The 25,431-nt window shown below is 37.6% G+C and overlaps 2 protein-coding genes across 5 annotated transcripts in view; both read left to right on the top strand.

Annotated features, from left to right (window-relative positions):
* The window catches only part of abca5 (ATP-binding cassette, sub-family A (ABC1), member 5), a 98,679-nt gene extending 96,641 nt beyond the window's left edge, over window positions 1–2,038 (top strand). For all 3 annotated transcript variants that reach the window (XM_072242636.1, XM_072242635.1, XM_072242637.1), the window contains 2 exons: window positions 66–121; window positions 358–2,038. In XM_072242636.1, coding sequence (XP_072098737.1) covers window positions 66–121; window positions 358–459 — 158 coding nt within the window. In that variant the 3' untranslated portion in view covers window positions 460–2,038. The remainder of the gene's footprint in view (window positions 1–65; window positions 122–357) is intronic.
* Window positions 2,039–5,175: 3,137 nt separating this feature from the next.
* The window catches only part of lrrc45 (leucine rich repeat containing 45), a 69,360-nt gene continuing 49,104 nt past the window's right edge, over window positions 5,176–25,431 (top strand). Inside the window, exons 1-6 of one of the 2 annotated variants that reach the window (XM_072242140.1) lie at window positions 5,176–5,261; window positions 16,820–17,099; window positions 18,028–18,089; window positions 21,043–21,113; window positions 24,536–24,714; window positions 25,122–25,250. In XM_072242140.1, coding sequence (XP_072098241.1) covers window positions 16,865–17,099; window positions 18,028–18,089; window positions 21,043–21,113; window positions 24,536–24,714; window positions 25,122–25,250 — 676 coding nt within the window. In that variant the 5' untranslated portion in view covers window positions 5,176–5,261; window positions 16,820–16,864. The remainder of the gene's footprint in view (window positions 5,262–16,819; window positions 17,100–18,027; window positions 18,090–21,042; window positions 21,114–24,535; window positions 24,715–25,121; window positions 25,251–25,431) is intronic. The other variant, XM_072242141.1, reaches the window with a different exon arrangement.

Here is a 25,431-nt window from a genome sequence, read left to right as displayed (position 1 = left end):
GTACTTAATTATGTATAGAAATGTTACTGCATATCCAGAAATAATGAATGTATCATTGCTTATAGCTAAACACACTTATGACATAGAAGAATACAGTTTCTCACAGTCAACACTGGAGCAGGTAAAGCTAATTTTCCAACATTTCTACAGAACCAGGGGCTACAAGATTATTTTTTCATTCCTACTTTCACAAATAAACGGAATAATTTTCTGTTATGTGATTTTTTTTCTATCCATCCATAATTCATAACTTTAAATAGATGGGCAGAAATTACAATGATGCATATCACAAATGTCAGTTGAATATGTAGAACTTTATATATCTAATTCAGAAAATCTTTCCTTGTATGGCTTTAGGTTTTCATGCAGTTTGCTAAAGAACAAGAAAAAAATGAAGAGGATTATAAAGTTCTGAATACAAGTTTTCGATGGCAGCAACTTCAACAAAATGAATGTTAAAATAATTCATAGGTGTTCAACTGCCTTATAACAAGGAAACCTCAATATGTTATTAGGCTAATATCTACAAAATCAGATTCTAATTGTTGAATCTATTAACATTAATTAAGGGAAATAGTGCATATTTGGTCCAAATGGTGCAGGTACAAGAAGATTGCAAAAGAAAATATACTGCACCATTTTAAAAACTTTAAACCTGGAAGTGCTTTATTTATTTTCAATTAAATGTAATGAAAATCTAAATAACACATTTATCTCTGCAATAATCAACTGCATGTTTATTGTGCCAGAGATGTTCTCTAATATGATAAAATGGTGTTTTTTAATATACAAGTCTATGCTGTTTGTACCCCTCGTTGCAGCAATAATTCACCACAAGGTGCATTGCATGAGGTTCTTTCCCCCCCACCCCGCCTCAGAATTACCATTGGCTGGTACTCCCATGTTTTCAAATCCAGATCAGGCAAAAATTAGAAATTTATTTTTCAATTTTGCTCAAGCTAATGATGACATTTTCCTAACATAGCACACAACTAACAAAAGTGCTAAGATCAGTTCATGTTTTAATTAAAAATATGTATATTATTTCCAGAGTAGTAGCATTGATTACAAATAATATTCTAATTATTTATAATATTGTTTGTGTATATAATGCATTTCAGTAATTCTTGCTTCAATACGCTTTCAAGGGTAAGAAAGAATGGATGTTGACCTGCATTATTACATATAATCTAGAGTTTTGTAGGTTGTTTGTACAATGTATTTTACAATGTATTTTTTCTACACCATATAACTGCAAAGCAAATCATTCAGACCAAATTTAAGTGTACTTTCAGAAATTACGACTCTTTATCGTTTTTGCTTTATAGCTGATATGTGGAAATTTAACCTGTTCAACCAAAGGTGTCTGAAATAATCTTGCCTGGTAATGATTACTGCATTTATGGATTTTTACTGATCCTAATCTATGTAGCAGAATCCACTCTGCACTGCAGTATGTATGTATAACAGTACGAAACTGTGTTATAGTGTTATGTGTTAGGATAGTAAGTTGAATAAGGGATTTTTAAAATTTTGTTTGATTTTTGTTAGTTTGAGTAATAACACAATGTTAGTTGATGCAGTTTACCAGAATTGTTGATACTGTACTTAGTCCTGAATGACTTAAGCAAGCATCCTGATACCAATTTTAAATCAAATGTAAATAATTGCTGCCATTTTACTAAGACCAAGCGCAAAGTTGAATAATATTTTTTAGCTTCAGCAATTGTATCTGAATTTGGAGTATTCAGCTATATTTTTATTTAAACTCATCCATTGAAGGCCACTAAGATTTTATGATCAACGTACATACCGTTTTGTAATAAGGTATTTTATGCCTTTTGTAATTTGAAAATTTAAGTTCAAATGAGCAGTGTTCTGTGAAATCTTGGTTTTAATTTTATAATTAAATGTGCAGCTATTTGTTATAGCTGTTAGCAGACATGGAAATATAACAACATGAAAAAGCAAAATGTTTGAGCCTAACTATACAAAGATGTTTCTGAACAGTGTAATTAAAGTTACTGCTACTTCAAAACGGTGTGTACTGTAATTGTTAATTGTTTAAAAATGATAATATTGGTTGCATTCTTTGAATCTAATTTATTGAATTTTATATACCTTAAAATATTTGGGTAATACGAGTTATATTATTTGACTGACTTGTTAAGTGGATCGAACACATACACCTTAACTAGCAGCTGAATTTATCTTTTATTCACAGTGAGGCCATTGTGCTATTTCTGCAGCTGCACACTTGTACCCCTCCTATCAGATAGTTTATTTCTCACCACCAATTCTTTCACAGAATATTATGTTGAATCTTATCATTGGAAAAGTTTTGATTTCATTGCAATACATAGATTTGTGAAAGTTATGAAAGATCAGAGTTAGATCAGTTTATTCAATATCTCTGTGAATCTTTCCTTGGAACAGTGGACACCTTTGTGAATAATTGTGATGTTTTCTCATTAAGTGCAGCAGGATCGACTTTATATTTTTGTTCTATTTTTCAAAGGAGTGAGTAGATAGTTACAGTCCAGTTGCTTTCAATTACTGATTGTAATTGTTCTCACTTGAAAATAAAAAAAGAATCTACAAATCTGAAATAAAAACAAAATGCTGGAAGTATTCAGCAGATCAGGAAGCATCTATGGAAAGAGAATGAGGTAAAGTGTCAGGGTTAATATCAAAGGTTTCGAAGGTACATTTAATGTCAGAGAAATGTATACAATATACATTTTAAATTTTTCTTCGCAACTTTCCATGAAAACAAGAGTGCCCCAAGAATGAATGACAGTTAAATGTTAGAACCCGAAGGTCCCCCCCAGCTCTCTCCCCCCCCACATGTAAGCAGCAGCAAGCAACGCTCCTCTCTCCCCAACCAGCTAAAAAAAAAAGCATTGGCACCCCCTACCGAGCATGCAGCAAAGCATCGCTAAAGACACAGACTTGTAGAACCCCAAAGACTACTTGTTCACCTGGTAATTCGACATACCACAGGCTCTGTCTCTCTCTCTCTCTCTCTCTCTCTCTCTCTCTCTCTCTCTCTCTCTCTCTATCTCTCTCTATCTCCTCCCCCCCCCCCATAAAGGAAAAAGAGGTATTTCCGTTTCACAGCAAGAGGGGAAACATAACTGATTTACAATGTTAAAAGGCCATTGCGTCGCTTTAGCCAAGCTCTGTGCCCAAAGAACTCAGGTCTCTGGGCACACAGCCAGAGATCTTCCGAATTCCACAACACACTGATTACCTGCAGAGGCACCAACCTCGAGTCCACCCGCCTCCAGAGTCACGAAATCCTGAAGGCGAGCTAATCTAGGCCATGTCCTTGGTATATCGAAAAATGGCCAGTCACTCAACTCATCAAATTCCCAGCGCGCTGTTTTTATTTCTACTTTAGTTTGGTGGCATGTTAGCTTTTCTGTTTTTTTTCCATCATGCTTCTTAAGGCATTATAATTGAGGTTAACACTATGATCTTTATTTATTGTAAATAACAGATTAGTTCAAAATTATTCAGATTTCAATGAATACAAGCAAAGTACAGGTCTAGGAATAGATAAACTTCAAATAGTTGGGCATTCTTGAAAGCAGATATAAGAGGTTGTTTTAATATCTTCTTGCAAATAACTCCTACCTTTCATTCAAAGTCCTGAGTATTTTTCCAAATATAATAACCCTATCATGTTTAAATTGTCAATGTATTTGTATGCTTGTTACCACCATCTGCACCCTGGAGTGATTTTTGATTATAAGTTAAGACTTTTTTTCCCTATAAGAACATTAAGATCCAAGACTAATATTTTCTCTGAAACTACATTCCTTTGGTATACTAATCACATAGGAAGAATTGACCATTGACACTTACACACACACAAACACTCGATGAGATGGTGACTTTTCTGTAGCTTAAATTCATTGTGACTTTTTTGATAAGACATTTGGGGCAGAATTAGGCCTTTTGGCCCATTCCAGTCTGCTCAAACACTCCTCATATTAATAATTCTAGTGAAGAAATTTCTTCTCATCTCAGTCCCAAATGACCAATTCCTTAGCAACAACTGGTTCTCGACCCAATCCAGCTAGAGGAAACATAACTATATGCATCATCAAACATCATGGCAATTTAGAATGTTTCAATGAGACCACGTCTTCGTCTTCTAGATCAGCAGACCCCATCTGTTTAATCTGCCTTCGGAATAGAACACCTGGTGAACTTCTACCAACGCAAATATTCCATCAGACCTTCACTCTCGCATCCACATCAAACGCTAAACGTCTTTTATAATTGTTGTATTTGCATATTAATGCAGCACTGTGATTAGTATCCGGTCTCTGAACACCTTTCAATATAGAACGCCGGTCTATATTTTCTCCCAAACGAGACGGTCTTTCATTTTCGTTAGTTAATAATATAACGTTTTCCAAGTACCATTACAAGTTGTTATTTCCCTTGCGGTTTCTCACACCTTAGATTGCCATCCAACATCATCCAAATTTAGGAAATCTCAGACTACGGCCCAGTTAGTTCTTTGCACAACTGTGGCAAAACTTTAAAACCACTTGGATAGTAGATCTCCAAATGAAGAGGCCAGGATGTGCTGGGTCCCGCTTGTTGAAGCGTGCCTAATAAATTCTACGGTCCGAGATTTCCACATACTTACGATTTCGCAAAGAAAAGTTTGTTATTCAATTTTTCGGCTGAAGTTACCCAGGTGCGGGTTTATGGGTCTAGGTTGGCTGAAGTCCCTGTTTCTGTGTAGTGCTCTATGACTGAATAATGGTTTCGGGAACAAATAAATATCCCAACAAAAACTCCACCAAGACCACTTGGTAGCTGACATATACCACTTTCGCAATTCTGTATGCTGAATATCCTTGCTATTAAACTTTGAAACTATATAAAACATCCTTTCTTCATAATTGGATATTTAAAATTAATTTTCTTCGAATTTATTTTCTTGGATTCATTGCTTGGGATAACGCTCTTTCTAAGAAGTCGCGTTTTGGATGTGACCGCTCTTGCAGTGTAGTGCACGCCGGGAGCAGTAGTCCACTTGTCAATCCGCGCTGTTCTAACACACACCAGGGGCACTACAGCTACCAGAATGTCCTGCGTGATCACACTGGCATTGGTCGATTCTGTGCGTCCCACAATGCTTTGCTGCTTGGATACGGTTCCTGAGAGTGGAGCGGAGTGGCGGCGGTTTTAGTTGCGGTGTTATTGCGGGGTCGGTGACAGCAGTGCAGTTATTACAGGTAATGTACATTATCCTGATCACAAACACTCACTGTGCTCAAGTCAGTTTACCCCATCCCCCAACCCTGAAAAAAGCAACATAGGTCGCTAACGAGTGAATTGATGCCAAATGACGGAGGGGCCATGGACAGCATTGACGTGTTGCCCTGTATTCCCCAACTCTGCTGTGCTGACAGGGCGGCCGCTGGCTCCCTGAAACTTCCCTGTACTCTGCAGGTCTTTAGAATCAGTTGCACTTTGCAGGTCTTTAGAACCATGTAAAGTATCTGCATCGTGTGTGGTGGATTTCATAACCGTTCAGTTGTTTTAGGTTTAATTTATTTCACTAAGGTACTGTGCATATTTTGCTGTTATTGTGTCTCACCTGATTCTGACAAATAGACTTTCTACCAAGTTCGCTTGAGCGTTAGACTTGCTCTGTGTTGATTAGTTCTTCCCTCTTTTCTCAACTAATGAAAATATCTGAACCATTCACTCTGTAAGGTGTGTTTAGACTATATAATGGCCGTGCTCTTTCCTTTGTTGACCAGACATTGTTTCACTCTTCCATCATCCATCTATTTGGGACTAACAACTTACGACATTTTTGGCGCCGGTAAGGCCGCTCTTATTAATATGTTCAATGGCATAATCCATTGAAACCTGACGCAGTTTAACCTATACAAATAGATCCTGTGTTTGTGAAGTATGATAGAAATGGGAAATTTTATTGTGAATGGTTTTATTTGCGAGGAAGATGTTAGAAAACATTATTTTTTTTCATGGTTTGTGTGACTTTTGATGTCTTAATTGCCAGGCTGATTTCTTTCTTCAATGTCCATTTCCCCCCAAAAAATTCCTCAAGCTTAACATTTGGGAAGGCTACAAGGTATCTCTCTGGTGCCCAAATAAACTCGGTTCCCTACCGACCGAATCGATTCCACTCCGAGCAAGGAAACTAGATTGCTAGGAACGTTGGACCTATATTTCCATCTAAAATACAATTTGAAAGTCATAGCGATTCTATAAAGAGCACTTCTTTCATCCTCTTGTTCCCCAGTATTACTGTGCTAAGGATTTCTTAACCTTGTCTTCATGCTCTCCCATGTCCTTTTTTTTCTATAATTATCTCAGCACCTCCAATGTGTGTCCTCAAATTCTGTTCTCCTGCAAAGCATTTTGATATAATTTAAGTACATCAAAGGTATTAGATAATATAACTATATCCAAAAGATATGTTCAAGATTTTCCAGGTGGGGCCTAACCAAGGCCCTAAACAATTCCAATAACATATCTTTTTCATATAGTTTGCCTTCCTAATTACTTGCTGAACCAATTAACTTGAAGTGATTAATGCAAAAGTGCAGCCAAATTCTTTTGGAGACACATTTCCTTAAAACAACTTTTCTAAAATGGATGAACTCTCATTTTTCCACATTATATTCCTTTTATCATGTCTGCTCCATTCACCAATGTCTTCATCCTGTAAAGGCTCTGCTTCCTAATCACAGCCTACCCTGTGTTCCAGTTTTGTATCATTAGCAAATTCAGACACCTTACATTTAATGGACCTTAACCAAATTATCGATGTAGATTGTGAAGGGCTGTTTCCTAGCACTGAACCCTCCCATCGAGTCCCTTTTACCACATATTAACTAATGGTTAAACTACTTCACTTTTTTTCTCATAATCATAAACATGAGAAATCCTGTAGATGCTAGAAATCCAAAGCAACACATACAAATTGCTGGAGGAATTCAACATGTCAGTCAGCGTCTATGGAGATGAATATTTGGTAGCTAGTTTCAATGGCCTTAAAGTATCCATGGGTGCTACATTGTTTGATGATAAGGTATTTTAACTGGTAATAGCAGAGATTCCCTTGTAAGTTTCCAAACCAAATCTCTTTAAGTGGCATCCTGCATTCTTAAAACAATGGTGCCTGTTAGATTACCACACTGAGATTACATGTTAATTTGTCTTGATTGTATTTTGAATTGACTAGTTGCTACCCCTCTTCTAAAACTGCTAAATATATTTACATTTTTGTAACCAATTTCTGTATCTATGTTGAAAAGTTATTTTAAAAAATTATGGAAAAACTTGTGTATAGTCAGGTCATCTGTCAGGCCTCAATAATATAGTTAAGGTGAAAAACTGTGAAGTATTAAATGGGATAAACATTGTAAAGAGGAAAGACTGAGGTATTTATCATTTTGGAAATGGGTAAATCATGAAACTGAGATTAGATAATCTGTAAAAAGTAGTCTACATGGATTTTAGCAGAGCCATTGACAAGGCCTTGTAGCCTGGCGGGTCAAAGGAGGAGTGACAAATTGGATCTAAAATTGATACAGTGGCAGGAAATGAATGGTTAGGATTGACAGCAGTTTGTGATTTGGAAAGCTGGTACGAGTAAAGTTACACAAGGCTTGGTTTTTGCTTGTTTTTAAATATATTATTTAGTCCCAAATGTAGAAATGTGATGAAGTTTGTAAATAATGCAAAAATTGTTGTGTGTTTGATAGTGAACTGGAAAGACTTGGGGTACAGGAGGATATTTAGATGGTCACTGAAGACTGATTTATGCTTCTGCGTCAACTCAACGCCGTAACCTACGCAAGTGACCTACGCGCATTGTGAGCATTTATACTTGTGCGTTGGAGTGTTTGTGTCGCTCTGCAATTCCCGCACGTCACGCAGGCACACGCACCTGCCCATGCAAGGCTTCATGGTCATGGTCGTCTTTCTCAGGGTAAACAAGAAGCGAGCGTCTTTTTTCGTAAAAGTGAAATGTATCCTCCATAATTTCGGAGGTCTGTAAAGCTTTATGGAAAGCATTGCAGCCAGAGTTCCTTCCCTGCCCTTCAGTCGCCCAATGGGAAGCTATTGCAGCGTAGGAGGAAAAGCGATGCTACCAAGCGGACCAATCACAGTTGTTGCGGTCTGCGTTGCCGCAACATGTAGTTACATTTTGGGAGAGGTGCATGTCAGGCTACGGTGTAGGGATCCGCGTAGGCACTGTGCAGAGTTCACGGCTCCGCCGTACCTACAGCATCGAGTTGACGCAGAAGTATAAATTAACTTTGAAGCAGAGCAAAATGGCAATAAAATTTTAATCCAGAGAACTGAGATAATGCATTTAATGAATTGTAATAAATGGAAGAATAATGGAGAGTGTAAGATGAGAATGCAAGAAATCAAAGCCTAAGTGGATCATATGGCCTTTTTGAGCCTACTCTTTCTTTCATTCAAATGATAGTTCATCTTTCACCTCCACTTCATTTCCAGCGCCGTCTTTATTTTCTAGATCCAAAGCCTCCCAGATAAGGGAAGTAAAATGGCATAGGTGTTACTTTTCTTTCTTTATTAGCCAAAGCATAGAATATGAGAGTGCAGCATGTTATGTTAGAACTATTTACCATACTAGGCAAGCCATGCCACTGCTTGCATTTTAGGAAAAATGTGACTGTCTTGAAGGGTGCAGAGAAGATCTACAAGGGTACTGCCAGAACTGGAACGTTGTAGCTATGAGAAAATATATTATTACCTAGAATTACTTTGCTTTCACAGCAGAGACTGAGGAAAAACATATTTATAGGACCTCAGTTTCCTTGGATCAAAAATTAGGTGTAGAGTTCAGTTACTGTAATTGGCTGAGGGTTTGATGCAAAATGAGGAACAATTCTTTCATGCTGAGGGATGCAGGAATCTGGAATTCACTGCCTGAGAAGGTGATAGAGGCAGAGACACTTACTGGATTTAAACTGCAGTTAGATGTGTACTTCAAGAGCTGTAATCTGCAGAGCAGTGGACCTAGCTGGATTACACTGAATAGTATTTTTAACCAACACAGACAATAGATCTTTTCCTATGTAATAAATTTCCTGATGGGTTTACCCAACAAACATTTGATAAAATTAGCATCCCGTTGTGCTATGGATGATTCCTTGGTAAACATAAATATTATTTCCTCATTTAGTATCAACTAATCTCAGTCTGAGTCTGGCTTTCCTGAAGGTCGGTATTAACTTTTCATTCAGCAATGACATATTCAACCTCTTATTGTTACAATTTATTAACTAAATGGAAAAAAGATGTCAAATAATTACTTGAAGAAATATATAAATAATCTGGTGCCCTACAGATTTGTGATTTTAATATATCGTATCTTGTTGGTATTATACATCTATTATTTTAAATTTGATTCCATACATTGAAAATTTGGCCAGGAATTATTGCTTAATGTGCTTTTTTTAATTAAAAAAATAAATAATGCTTAATTAATCTGTAACACACTTCCACTAGTAATATTTGCTGCAGTTGTAATATTTTAGTTCACCTCAAGAGGTTATTTTATTTGAGACTGGAGTAGTCAGATCTGGTACAATACTGGTTTATTTCTCAGCTATGTTGGTACCAATTTTTAAATTCTTTCCCAAAAGTGTTCTTAAAAGTTTATTACATTGGTAATATTTTGGAAGTTACTTTGAGTTTAATGGTCTTTTCCATGTTATATGCAGTGTAATTATACTTAGTGATTATTCTCTCTACACTGCCCATCAAAAAAGACTAATATTGCATATCCAGCCTTTATGAAAGTCCAACAGTGATTTAAAAAAAAATTAGTCTACAAATTTGTACAGAACTGTACAAAAGTTACTGTCTACTTGCAGAATCATGAGGCAGGTTCTATGACGCTGGCAGTTGAGACTTGTCTGATTATGAGTTTAATCATGAAGGAAGTTGTCTTATGCATTTTTGCCATCATTAAATTAGATGAATGTAAGGCAAGTTATTATTATTTTGCCCAGAGATTTTATATTTTTTTAATCCTCCAGTGGTTTAGGTTCATCTTGGGTACCTGTTGACGAAGAGTTTGCATTGGAGGGAAATAGTGTTAGTAGTTGTAGGAGCCATGTATCTATTTTTGTCTTTTAGCATTGTATTTTGTGTTGTGTGTTTATTATGGGTAATTTGTAGCATAGGTTGGGGTGTGATGGAAGCAAATGAGTATAGTTAAGTATTCCCACTTTGTTTTAGTTAGGTTGAGAGGGGGTGGGCCACAGGGTGATATTTTTTGTTTTCCACTTATTTTGCTTTGTTGCCATACGTGGAACGCTTATTTAATTTTGCTATATTGCTAATTTATTTTTGTTAGTTTTTTATCGCTATACAATTGCTCGTCTTTGCTGGTTTGTAATAAAGGATCAAATGTACTTTTTCAACTTAGCTATTTTGGAAGCACATCATACAGTGTCAACTCCCATACTCAGTCTCTCAGAAGTTTTGGTTTGTTTTCAAGTAACTGCTACTTTTTTGATGATGAGAAAATAGTTATACCAAACAAAAACCCAGTCTACAACAAAGGATTACCTTGGACCTTTTGGCGAAATTGAAGGAGCGGCTTGCGGTAGGATTCTCTGTGACCTTCTGTTGATTCATGCTATGTATTTGTGGTTTGAATGCAGTTCTGTATGGTCAGCACTGCCTGTCCATTGGGGACTGTTGCCGAATGGTGAAGTGCTAAAATATTTTTCTGGTTGCCAGTATCTGAATTGAACATTGTTCGGTCTGGTTTAAGCACTGTAGATATGCAGATAGATTGTTGCCTATGTTTATTGAATGCAGTATCACCGGTGCATTTTGCAAATGTGCTACAGACAAGCAGATTTAATTGCAAGTGGTGCAATAAACAGAAATGAGTGTATTAATGTCAGCAACCTTGAAGTTGGAGCAATCAAAAGAGAAATTAAGCTTACTTTGAAAGCTTTAGTCCGCTGAATCAAATATCTTCAAAAGAAATATAAAACAAATGTGAACAAAATTGAAGGTTTAATGCCATCAAGTAAGGATCTTATGGGAAATAAGGGAAATGCCTTACAAGTGCAACTTTACCTCGAGGACTTGATTAATCTCGGTGAAGCTGCTGCTAAGCAGCTTCACATACTAATCTCATTACTTTCCAAGGATAAACGGGGAAAATAGAGTTATGCTTTTCAAATATTGCTTGACTTGTAGTGCATTTATAGAGGATGTTAAACAACGAGTGACCCAACATGTTACGTTGAAGATCATGTTGCTGCAACAAGTGAATATGTTTCTCAAATTGCAAGGCATTTCATTTCGTTCTAGCAGAGGGCTCTCAAGATGATGTAAACCTGAGTTATACTGTGTCATAAGTCAGCACATGACGCTCTGCTACAGGAATAAAACTTTCTGTATCTACTACCTCCTCTATACGCATTAGGGTAGAGCTGAATTAGCTGCATTAATTGCATGTCAAAGATTATTGAATGACAAACATGCGCTGGAAGAGCAAGAGGAACAATTATGGAAAAGGAAGGAGCAGCTTGTTGCAAGAAGAAACTGCTGCACAGATGGCCAAAGATAGGGGCTTCAAATGTGATGAGTGCTAAAAGTGCTCCAGCAGGACAGTCCTGTGGTATGAATTCCCATATTGAAAAGGCACAGAGAAAAACAAAAACACTCAAAAAGTCATTGTTGATTCATTTGTTCCTCAAATGTTTGGGATGCATTCATGAGTCAGCCAGGAGATAGTTCAGGGTGTTGATTCTCAGTCTACACTAATGAGGCACTCTGAACCTATGTCATATCCCAAACTCGAAGTGCTCATGGGGACATTCACTAACAGCATGGAAGCACTTGTTTCAGATAGATGTTAAAGTAATATTTTTGATATTCTGAGGAAATAAAATTGAATAACAACCTTAATTGGCATAGCAGCAATGCATTTCATCTTTGCCTGAAAGAGATTCAAATCTTCAATGGCGATCTATTGCAGTACCATGGATTCATGAAGGCTTTTGAAAACAGTTTGAAGGCAAGACTGACAGCCATAGTGACTGCCTCTATTTCCTTGAATAGTACACTAGGGATCACCCTGGAGAACTGATCAAGATGCAAGCATGTTGACCCTAAGAAAGGATATGTAAAGGCTAAGGCTTTAAAACCAGAACAGATCAGAATCAGAATCAGGTTTACTATCACTGGCATGTGACGTGAAATTTGTTAACTTAGCAGCAACAGTTCAATGCAACACATAATCTAGCAGAGAAAATAATAATAATAAATAAACAAGTAAATCAATTATGTATATTGAATAGATTTTTTAAAAATGTGCAAAAACAGAAATACTGTACATTTTTTTAAAAAGTACCAAAGATTTAATGTCCATTTAGGAATGAAGCTGTTCCTGAATCGCTGAATATGTGCCTTCAGGCTTCTGTACCTTCTACCTGATGGTAACCATGAGAAAAGGGCATGCCCTGGGTGCTGGAGGTCCTTAATAATGGACAGTGCCTTTCTGAGACACCGCACTCTAAAGATGTCCTGGGTGCTTTGTAAGCTAATACCCAAGATGGAGCTTACTATATTTACAAACTTCTGCAGCTTCTTTTGGTCCTGTGCAGTAGCCCCTCCATACCAGACAGCGATGCAGCCTGTCAAAATGCTCTCCACAGTACATTTATAGAAGTTTTTGAGTGTATTTGTTGACATGCCAAATCTCTTCAAACTCCGACTAAAGTATTGCCACTGTCTTGCCTTCTTTATAACTACATCGATATGTTGGGACCAGGTTAGATCCTCAGAGATCTTGACACCCAGGAACTTGAAGCTGCTCACTCTCTCCACTTCTGATTCTTCTATGAGGATTGGTATGTGTTCCTTCTTCTTACCCTTGCTGAAGTTCATAATCAGCAAAGGTATGAACAAAACTAAACCACAGCTTCATTGTAAGGCTAAAGGAAGCAGCTTTGTCACAACTGTGGCCAGTGGAAGAAGTAAAGCTAAAACTGAACCTGGAACTAATGGAAGGAATTGGTTTCATCAGCCAAAAGAGTTTGTTCTGTGAGGATGAACACACATTGGACTTATACTCTCAGCTGGAGAAAAGGGCTCATAGTGAGATGATTGCCATCCTAAAGGAAATAGTGCCTGCATTAATTGTTTCTGTACAGGACATATCAGTAAGGGTTGCAGGAAGTGTCCTCCTTACAAGGTATGCAGTGTCAAGCACCCAGCATACTCCGTATTCACTCTAATGAAAAGGGTGCAAAATAAAAGAACACGCTGTGAAAAAAATCGGACACAACAGTGCCCTGGTATCTAATGCCCTTATGGGGATGGGTGATCATGATTGTAAGCTTCCCATAATTCCAGTACAAGTGAATTCTAAGAAGGGTAACAAGTCAGTGGTAACTTATGCTTTCCTAGATCAAGGAAGTATGGCAGTTTTCTGCACAGTGGGCCTCACGAATAAGCTCAACCGCACAGGAAAAAGGACACGTATTTACTATGGATCAAGTTAAGGTTGTGAGTAGGTATGTTTTTTCAGGATTGGAAGGGCTGGCTTAGATGGTGTAAACTATTGTGAACTATCTAACATCTATATGCAGGAAAGTATCCCTGTCCACAGAGGGTAGGTTCCCTGTTAGAGGGATCTCCAAGGATGGTCTATTTGCCAGAGATTGATTCGAAAATTGAGCTGCTGTTAGGGAAAAGTGTGCCTAAAGCACTGGAGCTGTTGCAAGTGTTCCACCTTATGGGCCTTAATAATGGACCGTATGCAATCAGAACAATGTTGGTTTGGACTGTGAATGGACCACTAAAAGGAGACAATAGTGATGGAAAAGACTTTGCACAGCCTGAGCTGACAGTTAATGGGATCTCAGTTTTGAACTTGGATGAGCTTTGGCAGTTCAAGGCAGACTTTCCTGAATGCAGTCAAGATGAACAACCTAGTTTGTCAATAGAAGAACACAAGTTCATGGAGCTGGTTATGAATTCTGCAAAACTGATGGACGGCCAGGACCAGATTAGTATACCTTTTGAGGAAGGAGGTTGGCATACCATAAGACAGGAAAAGTGTAGAACAGCGTGCTCTAAATCTAAGGAAGGGTCTTTAGCAGAATTTGTCATTTCACACTGACCATATAGCTTACATGAAGGATATAATCTCCAATGGTTATGCCAAAAGAGTGCTAGCAGAGGATCTACAACGCAGTGATGGGAAAGTCTGGTATATTCCACATCATGTTTGCCACCCCAGAAAAGGGAAACTTTGTTTGACTGCGGAGTGACTTTTCAGAGAATATCACTTAATGCTCAGCTTTTACAGGGACTAGATCTTACTAGCTCACTGATTGGAGTCATAACCAGATTCAAAAAAGAGCCAGTGGTGATCATGTCAGATATTGAATCAATGTTTCATCAGGTTATAGTACAGCTAAAAATGCAGATCTGTTGAGGTTACTCTGGTGGCCTAATGATGGCTTCAGCCAAGATATGTGGACCTTAGAGTGGTGGTACGTCACTTGGGAGCAGCTTCATCACTGAGCTGTGCCAACTTCTCTCTTAGGAAATGCACAGAAGAAATAAACAACAGTTCAGCTGCAAAATAGTGAATAAGGTTTTGCATTGTTTCCATGTTGATGTGTCATTGTCCTCAGAGAAAGAAGCAGTGTCTCTCTATCGTGAACTTGTATCCATTTATGCTGGAGGCTGCATAATCAACAGACATAGTGAGTTATCTGTGATATCAGAAGAGCAACGAGCAAAATACATGAAGGTTTTGGATTTAGATCAAGATATACCTTCAGTGGAGAGAATACTGGGTGAGCAGAAAGGCTGAAATGGAGACCATTGTGTCCTGCCAAAAAAAAAGTTTTCTAGATGAATTCTCAAGTTTGCCTTGGGGAGAAAGTATGAAAAGGAACAGTCATATTTTTATGCTCAATCCAGTACTTGAAGATGGTGTCTTGAGAGTTGGTGGATGGCTTAGTAGGGCAGCCATGCCTGAAGAGTCTAAACACCCTGTCATACTGGCAAAGGATCTCCATATCTCTGACATCATTCTGAGCAGATACATCAAGAGGTGGGGCATGGTATCCAGGTTGTGCCAGAAATACTGGATTCCTGGTGCTAGTACAGCTATAAGAAGAATCTGGTATAAGTGTGTTGTTTGTCAACGATTACATGCAGCTTCAAGATGCCAGCATATGGCAGATGTGTCTCTGGATAGGGTTTCTTCAGATGAGACTCTATTTACATGTGTAGAGTGGACTCCTTTGGACCTTTTGAGGTGAACAGCAGAAGGAGTGCAATGAAGAGGTATGGGGTCATATTTACCTGTCTAGCTATATGAGCTGTTCACATTGAAGTGGCATCTTTAGACACATTCGCTGCTTTATAGCAAGACGAGGACTGTGCCCTGATAATGTGAAAAACTTTGGAGCTGAGTGTGAGTTGCGAGAAGCTATTGAGAAGCGGATTCATTCGTGGATTAGCAATGTCCTTCTTCAGAAAGGGTTAAGTGCATTTTTAACCTCCCTCCCCAGCTGCTTCATAACGTGAGGAACATGGGAGAGATTGATCCAGTCTCTTCAGACAGTCTTCAGTTCCTCCATAAAGGCACAGAATTTTGACAAAAAGGGTTTCCACACAGTCCTTTGTGAAGTAGAGGCTATTGTCAATGGTTGTCCAATTACTAAGGCATCCTTCAATCCCAGTGATTTGGAAGCATCATCCTTAACACAAGAAGCATTCCAAAGGAAGACATTTATGATCATTGTAGATGGGAGCAAGTCCAATACATGCGAAACTTGTATTGGAAATAGTGGGTCAAGTAGTATTTACCACAGTTACTGGAACGTCTGAAAAGGTCAAGGATAAAATGTAATTTCCTCACAGGAGACATTGTGCTTGTAGTTGACCAGCTATCCGGACAGGCCTATAACCAAGCAACACACATAAAAGTTGCTGGTGAACGCAGCAGGCCAGGCAGCATCTCTAGGAAGAGGTGCAGTCGACGTTTCAGGCCGAGACCCTTCGTCAGGCCTATAACCAAGATCTGTCTTCTACAGGAGGCAGAAATTTAAGAAGCTTTATGACTTCGACTTGACTTAGTGACTTGACAGAGAGTGGTGGTTAAGATCCCTCTGTACTGGACTAAGTGCTGGTAACCTTTGGCTTAGAAGACTGTTACATGACTTGACCAGACAAAGAAAGAGGACATTTGTACAGATGTTAATATGTTTATCGTTGAAGATTTCATGTCTCCATTTTATGTAGTATGTAGTTGTAATAATTAGGGGCTGGATGTGCGAGCCATGTATCTATTTTCTGTTTGTATTGTATTTTGTGTTGTGCGTTTATTATGGTATATTTGTTACATAGGTTGGAGTGTGGTAGAATCAATTGAGTATAGTTATGTATTCTCACTTTGTCTTAGTTAGGCTGGTTCAGAGTGGGTGAGCCACAGGGTAATATTTTATTGTTGACCACTAACTTCACTTAATTATGCTAATTGGAATGCTATTTCATTAATTTCACTATATTGCTAATTTAATTTTTTTATCACTATAAGATCATTCATCTTTGCTGGTCTCGTAATAAAGGATCAAATGTACTTTTCGACTTAGAACTTGGTTATTTTGGAAGCACTTCATACAGTGTCAACTCGCGTACTCAGTCTCTCAGCAGTTTTGGTTTGTTTTCTCTGTAATCTTAGTCCATTCTACTGGTAATATGCCAATGCTGTTTGTCTTTTTCACAGAAGAATGCTACATTGAACAAGGAATTTACAGTGTGACAGATTTACATGATGGATGATTTCAAAAGAACTTATCTTCGCCTCTGTAAAGAATTTTGCATTGAACCCCAAGAATGCATTCTAAATCAGCTGCGTGATCCTTGTGATGGAAACTTAAGAAAAAAGCTGGATCTCTCCACACAGTCTCTTTCAGTTGATACATGTGCAGTCCTGGGAAAGGTTTTAATGAATGACATTGTGTTCACAGAAATACTGCTTTGTGACTGCATGCTGAATGAAGAAGGTATGATGCCAAGCTAACTGGGGAAGGCAGAACAGACAACATTAAATATTTTTTCTAATCGGGAATTTCATTCAAATAAACTAAATTTCAATATTACTATATCAACAGCAAGCATGTTACATTCAAAACAATGCAGTTAATTTAAATATTCCAGTCTTTCAAATAGAAATTCTGATCTGTTATGATTTAATAGTGGAACAAACTTGAGAGATAAATAGTCTACTCCTGTTAATTATTTTCTATGCATTAAGACTACTAACCCAAGAGCCCAGTTAGCAAGATCTTTCTGTTTACATTCATTTTCAGAATTGCACAGCAAACATCATGACATTTGCTGCTCTTAAGATAAATTTTGTATTAATAGCTATGTAAATTGTCTTTCAACAAAAACAGCCTTTAAATATCTTTTTAATTTTTTGCATATTGTGTAAGTGGAATAATAATTAAGGTTAATATTGGAAATTAAATGAAGAACCTTAAAATTATCCCATGCTTTCATTATTTGTAAACTGTTAAGTTTTTGGAATCTGACTTTAAAATTTAGATATTGTTTTCTATGTTTTGTCTCATGGAATGGCTAAGTGTACTGAAATAACATTGCTTTCCTTCTTTTAAAAAAAAAACAATTTCAACCAGTGGAAAATAGCCACTTCATACTGAAAGAAAACAAAGGTGTTTTTATTCCCAAAGTATCCAGATATAGTTCTGGCATTGACTTTAACTTTGTCTGTTTGCCTTCTTGTCCTCCTAGTAGTAAAAGGTACATTATTTATGAAGGTTAAGGGAACAAAGGTGCATATTTTGCACATTTTTGGTGATATATGGTAAATGAGCAATTAATAAAGAATAGATTTTATTAACTTTGTAGACCTTTATTACTGATACTAAATAGCTTCAGAAAGATATTTAATATTCTTTGTTTTCTCAGGTGCCAAGGTTCTGTTGCATGGACTGTGTACAAATACCGTGATTGAAATTTTGGATCTTAAGGTAGCGTAATTGCACTGAAATTTAATAGATAAGAAATACAAAAGTAAAATGAAATAGATTTAATGGTGGTGATGCATTAACATTATCCTTATTCCCAGAATGGTAATTACTCAGTGATTAATTTCAGCAAGATGATTTCATTGCCCTGTTTCAGCTTCTCATTTTATTTAATGCCTTTTATATAATATAAACAAAAATAAATAATTTATTGTAATTCAATTTTATGCAGTGAACTCAATGGAACAATATAAAGCAGTAAAGATTTCAGTTCTGTAATTATGGAGAGTTCTAAACGTCTTTAATGAGAATACTGTTTTTTCTCTGTTCTTGTTAACTGTGCATATTTTACTTTTTAAAGGGATAAATCCATTAAACTAATTGTAGTTACCTTTCAGTATCTTGGGGTAGACATTACAATATGGTTACTAGACTATCACTGTTTATTGTACTTAGTTCAATTAAATTTGGCATGTTTTTGTTGTGCTATTCTTGAAATTTAAAATTTAGTTACTACAATGAACCATTTTTTATTTGAACCTAAAAATACAAAGTTTGTCATATAGTGCATCAGACTCCTTACTATTTCAAATTTTGAATCAAAGAACATTTTGTAAATCTTGAGTTTAATTTATATAATTTAGATCTTTATTTGTCACACGTTCTATATAGTTCGATCAACTTTGCACACTTAAGTGTTACAGCATTTAGATCAAAGTACTTTAATACAATTCAGTATGAGCAACAAATACAAGAAAATCTGCAGATGCTGGAAATTCAAGCATTACATACAAAATGCTGGAGGAACTCAGCAGGCCAGACAGCATCTATGGAAAATAGTAAATAATTAATGTTTCGGGCCAAGACCCTTCATCAGGACAAGCCCCTGAAACATCAATTGTGTGCTCCTTTCCATGGGTGCAGCTTGGCCTGCTGAATTCTTCCAGCATTTTATGTGTGTTGCTCAGTGCAAGCAAGCTAGTTTACAATATGACTTATGAAGAACACTTTTTTTTGCAAAATCTGCTTTAATGTTGCATGTGTCTATTCTTAAAATTCATTGCTATAACAGTATCAGAAATGATCTGGCAAGTGTGGATTGGGACAGACTGTTTTCTGGCAAAGGTGTACTTGGAAAGTGGGAGGCCTTCAGAATCAAAATTTTGAGACTACAAAGCTTGTATGTGCCTGTCAGAATAAAAGGTAAAGATAACAAATGTAGGAATCGTGGTTTTCAAGAGATATTGAGGCCCAGGTTAAGAGAAAAAAGGAGGTCCATAGTAGGTATAGGCAAGATTGAACAAATGAAGTGCATATGGAGTACAAGAAATGCGAAGGAACACTTAAGAAAGAAATCTGGAAAGCTAAAAGAAGGCATGAAGTTGCTCTAGCAGACAAGATGCAGGAGAATCCTAAGGGATTCTACAGATATGTTAAGAGCAAAGGATTATAAGGGACAAAATTGACACTTCGGAAGACCAGAGTGGTAAACCACGTGAGGAGCCAAAACAGATGGGGGAGATCTTAAAAGCATTCTTTGCATCTGTATTTACTCGGGGGACAGATACAGTGTCTATAGAAGTGAGGCAAAGTGACATCAACTTCATAGAGCCTGTACCGATTACAGAGGAGAAGGTGTTTGCTAGCCTGAGGTAAATCAGGGGGAAAAAATCAGGGTGGATAAATTCCCCGAGGCTGACAAGGTGTTCCCTCAGACCCCACAGGAAGCAAGTGCAGAAATTACCGCGGCCTGAGCAGAGATATTTAAAACATCCTTAGCAACGAGAGGTACCAGAGGATTGGAGGTTAGCCAATGTTGTTCTGCTGTTTAAAAAGGCTCTAAACAGAAACCAGGAAACTATAGGCCAGTGAGTCTATAGATATAGATGACAAAGAACAATCTGGATGATAATGTGGTTACCTAGAACAGCAAGTTTGTGAATTACACCAAAATTGGAGCTGTAGTAGATAGTGAGGAAGGTTGTTATTGGCTTACAGAAGGATCTGCATCAGCTGGAAAATGGGCTGAAAAATGGCAGATGGAATTTAATGCAGACAAATGCAAGTTTTTTTGCATAACAGTAGGACCAACCAAGGTAGGTCGTACACAGTGAACAGTAGGGCATTGAGGAGTGTGGTAGAACAAAGGGATCTGGGAATACAGGTACATAATTCATTAAAAGTGGCATCTTGTAGATAGGGTCGTAAAGAAAGGTTTTGGCACATTGGCCTTTATAAATCAATATATTGAGTACAGGAAACACACATCAAAGTTGCTTGAATTTCCAGCATCTGCAGAATTCCTTGTGTATTGAGTACAGGAGATGGGATGTTATGTTGAAGTAGAATAAGACTTTGGTGAGGCCTAATCTGGACTACAGGAAAGATGTAAACAAGGTTGAAAGGTAAAGAGAAAATTTACAAGGACGTTGCCAGGTCTGGATGATCTGACCAAACAGGTTATAACTGTATTCTTTAGAATGTAGAAGATTTGATAGAGGTATACAAAATTGAGGGGTATAGATAGAGTAAGTGCAAGCAGCCTTTTTCCATTGGGGTTGTTTGGGACTACAATTGTGTCATGGGTTAAGGGTGAAAGGTGAAATGTTTAAGGGGAACATGAGAGGAAACTTCTTCAATCAGAGAATCAGAAGAGTGTGGAATGAGCTACCAACACAAGTGCATGCAACCTTGATCTCAACATTTAAGAGAAGTTTGGATAGATACATGGAAAGTAGGGATATGGAGGGCCATGTTTCCGGTGCATGTCAATGGGAGTAGGCATTTTAAATGGCTTCGGCATAGACTAGATGGGCTGAAGGGCGTGTTCCTGTGCTGTAGTTCTGACTCTATTACATAACATATCTGCATGTCATTCTTATTTTATGGTCGACTAAAATTCAGCTTCTTGTTTGAAATTTGATTTGGAGCTTTACTCTGCAATTTTGTGTCTAAGGGTAATAATCTGCGAGCAGCTGGGGCTGAAGCACTGGGAAAGCTGTTGCGGCAAAACAAGTCTCTCAAGAGGTAAGAATGGCTCTTCAGATCAGCAATGAACAGGTGGCTTTCAAATCATATGATTGTGTAAATGCCATGGGTATTAATCAGTATAATGTAATTTTCTTTTGTCAAGTCCAATCAAGTTTTGATGGTCCTTACCCTCCACCTCCCCCCCCCCCCCCACCCACTCACTACACTTACCAAGAGTGTCATCCTAATCTACAAGTATATGTTCTGGTGTGTTTTTATGGGAGCACAGAAACAGGAGCTTGTGCTTTTAAAGGGAACATGGGAAATGAGACCTGTTAAGCCAGATACTGAATTATTGTGATTTCCAAATAGTCAGAAGGAGGATAATTGCACTTTTTTACAGCTTGCAGTGTGGTAGTGTTGGTATCAGAATCTGGTTTAATATCATCGCCATACATTGTGTTTTTTTTTTGTTTTGTGGCAGCAGTACATTACAATACATAGTAATACAAAGGTATAAGTTACAATAAAAAGTATCTATTTAAAAAATAAATTAAATAAATAGTGCAAAAAGAAAGGAAAAAGAGTATGATAGGAGAATGTGAACCTCGGTTGATAGAAATGATCCATGACAACCCAGCAAAATAGCTGACTGGATGTATATAAATTTCAAGTTTAATTGTCATTCAACCATACACATGCATAGAGCTTTTTAAAAAAAAAGGTGTTCTCCAAGGGTCAAGGTGCAAAACACAATATATACTCATAGAGAGCAAGTATACAGTACTTTGAAAAAGTATTCAGCCCCACAGGTGTTTTCACATTTTACTTATTAAAATATATTGAAGTAGGATTTTTCAGCTAATCTACACAGCTTTGTGCATCATGTGAAATCAAAAGAAAAATTCCAAAACTTGTCAACAATGTACTAAAATTGTAAACCATAATTGTGAGGCTGAAAATGTATTCATCCCCTTTGTAATTACTATGCTAACTTTCCTCAGTAGCAATATACTACCTTACCAATTCACCCAATTTGTTGATGGTAGGAAATCGGAGAATCGCCTGAATAAATAACCCCCTCTAAGTAAGGGCCAACAGTATGGTAGATCTTCAGTTGACCAAACATAAATGAAGGTAAAAGCATTCAAAGCAAGTCAGGGAAATGATAATAGAAAAGCACAAAGCAGGGAAGGTAGTGAACGTACCTCAGAGGTCAGTGCAGGCCATCATGAAACCACAGCCACACTGCCTAGGTCACACCACCCCTCTAAACTTAGGCTACGTCCACACTAGACCGGATAATTTTGAAAACGCCGGTTTCGTGTAAAAACGATAGGCGTCCACACCAGCCATTTTTGAAAATACCTCCGTCCACATTAAAACGGATATTTGGGCAAATCTCCTCTTACTGGGCATGCGCAGGACACATCTACAGAAAACAAGCAAAGAGGAAACAGTATACTTGGTGCGCATTTATTCAGTTACATACTAGAAAAACTTAAAAAGGAAATTGCCAAACGACGGACAGCTGTTGGCTCTCATGCAGGAGGACTTAAAACTAAAAAAACAAATATTGGAGTGTATGGAGGCAGCCGACAGGGAGTTCACAGACAGTATGACCCAACTGATGACGAACATTGAAAAACTGACTAATTCTTTTGCAGAGGGATTTGCAATGATGAGGAATATGATGGCTCCCCCCCAGTACTTTTCAGCGCCACAATACCAGCCTCACAGCCACTACAATAGCTACACATACGGACACACAGACCCCCAGGTGGCCCCACCAACATCTTCCCCACTCCCACAGAGGGGTCACCCTGGAAACATTTCCTACAGTCGTAGTCTCTTCACCGATGAAAGGGATGACAGGTTTTTTAAAACCTCCGGTTACCCCATACACACTACAATGCCCAACCAGGGTTTTCAGATTTAAACACTCTGGAGAGTGTTTTAGAAAAGCTCCATTTTCAGGGGAGGGAAACGCCGTTTCAATGTGGACGGAGGGTCAAAACGAAGAGAAAAACCTTGGTTACAGATTTATCCAGTCTAGTGTGGACGTAGCCTTAGTCACCAGAGAAGAGTGGTACTTGTAGGAAATGCTATTGTGATGCAAACAGTCACTTTGAGTGAGCTGCAGAAGTCAGTGGCTGCAACTGGAGACAAAGTTCATGGCTTCACAATCTCTAAGGTCTTGCACAAAAGGGGTATTTATGCAGGAGTGGCAAGGAAGAAGCCCTGGTTTTGAGCTGCTGACATTTCAGTATTTGAATTTTTAGTTTTTCATGCTTTACAATTTTCCCAGTTTTTTTGGATTCTGCTGTGGGAAAAAATAGCATGTGATTTGCAAATAAAAATTCTCAGTTAAATTAATGAAAATCACTGGTTGTAATACTCATTTATGTGAACAAAAGATTGGGGGCTGAATACTTTTACAAGACACTATAACTTACGATTGCACATAAAGTCAGAAAATAATACTAGCACAGATCCCTGAGTTGAATGGCTTGAAGATTGATGGTGCATGGTATGTTGCCCTGGAGCCACGCTCCTGCAAGAATGAGCATGCAGCAGTTGAAGACAATCCAGCTTGTCTTCCAGGAAGCAAACACTAGAGGGTAGCACAGATGGCAGAGTTGACCTGAAGGGGCCAGCTGCCAGCTGCCAACCCAGCATGGATTCCAGTGCACTCACTATGCCTCTGTCCTCTCCCACACTGCCTCTGGCACTCCTCCCCTGGTTGTAACAAATGATGCCACATCATGATGGCCTGGTCCTCGGGCACAGATTATAGCGCATATATTGGCAATTCCCTAAAATTGCAATGTTGTCAAGCTTGGGAACCATTGGTTGACTATATCTAAGAAAGCACAACTGTTAACATTTTACTTTTTATTAAGTACTTTTTATGCAACTTCATTAACAAAAATGTGCCAATGTTTGAATTAAGACTATACTGTTTACACTATTTCATTTAAAGGAACAGTACAAATATAAAGGACAATAAAATATGTAAAATTTAAATTGGGGGTGGTCAAGTGGCATTAGAGAACTTGATGTCATACTTTATTCATATATTGTTAAACAGTTTCATCATGAAACTGAGGCATATGGCATCAGGATAGGAAAGTGGCACGGAGTCGATTGATGAGATAAGATCAAGTAGAATGAGAACAGCCATGAGAAACTGAAAAGGTTACTCCTTGTATTATGTTGTGGAGGATATTAAATATTATTACTAAAATTGAGGAGGGCATGCAGAAACAGTTTAGTAGTGTGAATAAGATGTGCTTGGAGCCAATGAAGTGCTTTTTGGTTGTTCTTGTCCTTTCCTAATCAGGCCCTCAGTGATTTTAAGATGTATTTGCCATAGCTGATAGATTAGGCACATCTTTATTGATACATCAGGTTAATGTCATTTCAAGTCCAATCATTATTTTCAAGACTTTTTCCATACAATATGGTATTTCTTCTAGGTTAATTTTGGAATGGAATGCTCTTGGAATGTGGGAAGAAGGATTTTGCATTTTTTGCGAAGGAGTGAGAGCCAACAAACACCTTAAACATCTAGACCTACGCAATAATCAGGTCAACCACCAGGATGCAGATGAGTTAGCACTGGCCTTAAAACACAATGAGACACTGGAGGAGCTAGGTGAGTAGAGGAGATGCTTTATGTAACAATTTATTTAAAATCTATTTGTCCTTATAAATTTACTACATATGTTTTGAAAATCATTAACTTGTATGATTCCCAATTCATTATGTAATTGTCTATTCACACTTTGCTATTTATTCTTGTGAACTACAGAAAGTCTTTCTTTAAATGTATGTTTGAAGTAACTGACACCTCCCTTTAAATGTTATGACTTCTTACCTCAGTTGGACACTTAAATTTTGAAGCACTTTATCTGTTACAACTGTAACATAGGTCTATTACTGTCCTCTTTCTCAGACAATTAATGAACATTATAAGTTGCAGATAACTCAAATTTTTGTCATTATCTCTTTGAAAATTAGGGGCTCAAAGTTTACTATATATTTATGTATCCCTTTCTGCAGATCTTCGGTGGAATAATATTGGCCTAATAGGCGGGCGAGCTTTACTCAATGCATTACAACAAAACAAGTCCTTGGTGCGACTAGAACTCGCTGGAAACAATATTCCCAGCGATCTCTTAAAAGCCATAGGTAAATTTGAATTTTAGTCCTAAAGTGCATGAATACCAGAGGGTTGTAAATCACTTGAGTAAGAAATAATGATTTGTCTGTTAAAGTTGTTAGCAATTTAGGTCATTAGCTTTGTGCACTGGCAATCCCTGGGTGCCAAGCATAAAGTGTTGAATTAATTAAAATTCTGTAGGAACTTTAA

Source organism: Mobula birostris, chromosome 24, assembly GCF_030028105.1.
Source record: "Mobula birostris isolate sMobBir1 chromosome 24, sMobBir1.hap1, whole genome shotgun sequence".
Lineage (NCBI taxonomy): Eukaryota > Metazoa > Chordata > Chondrichthyes > Myliobatiformes > Myliobatidae > Mobula > Mobula birostris.
Note: the sequence above shows the minus strand (reverse complement) of the source record. Positions and strands in the feature narration are given on the sequence as shown.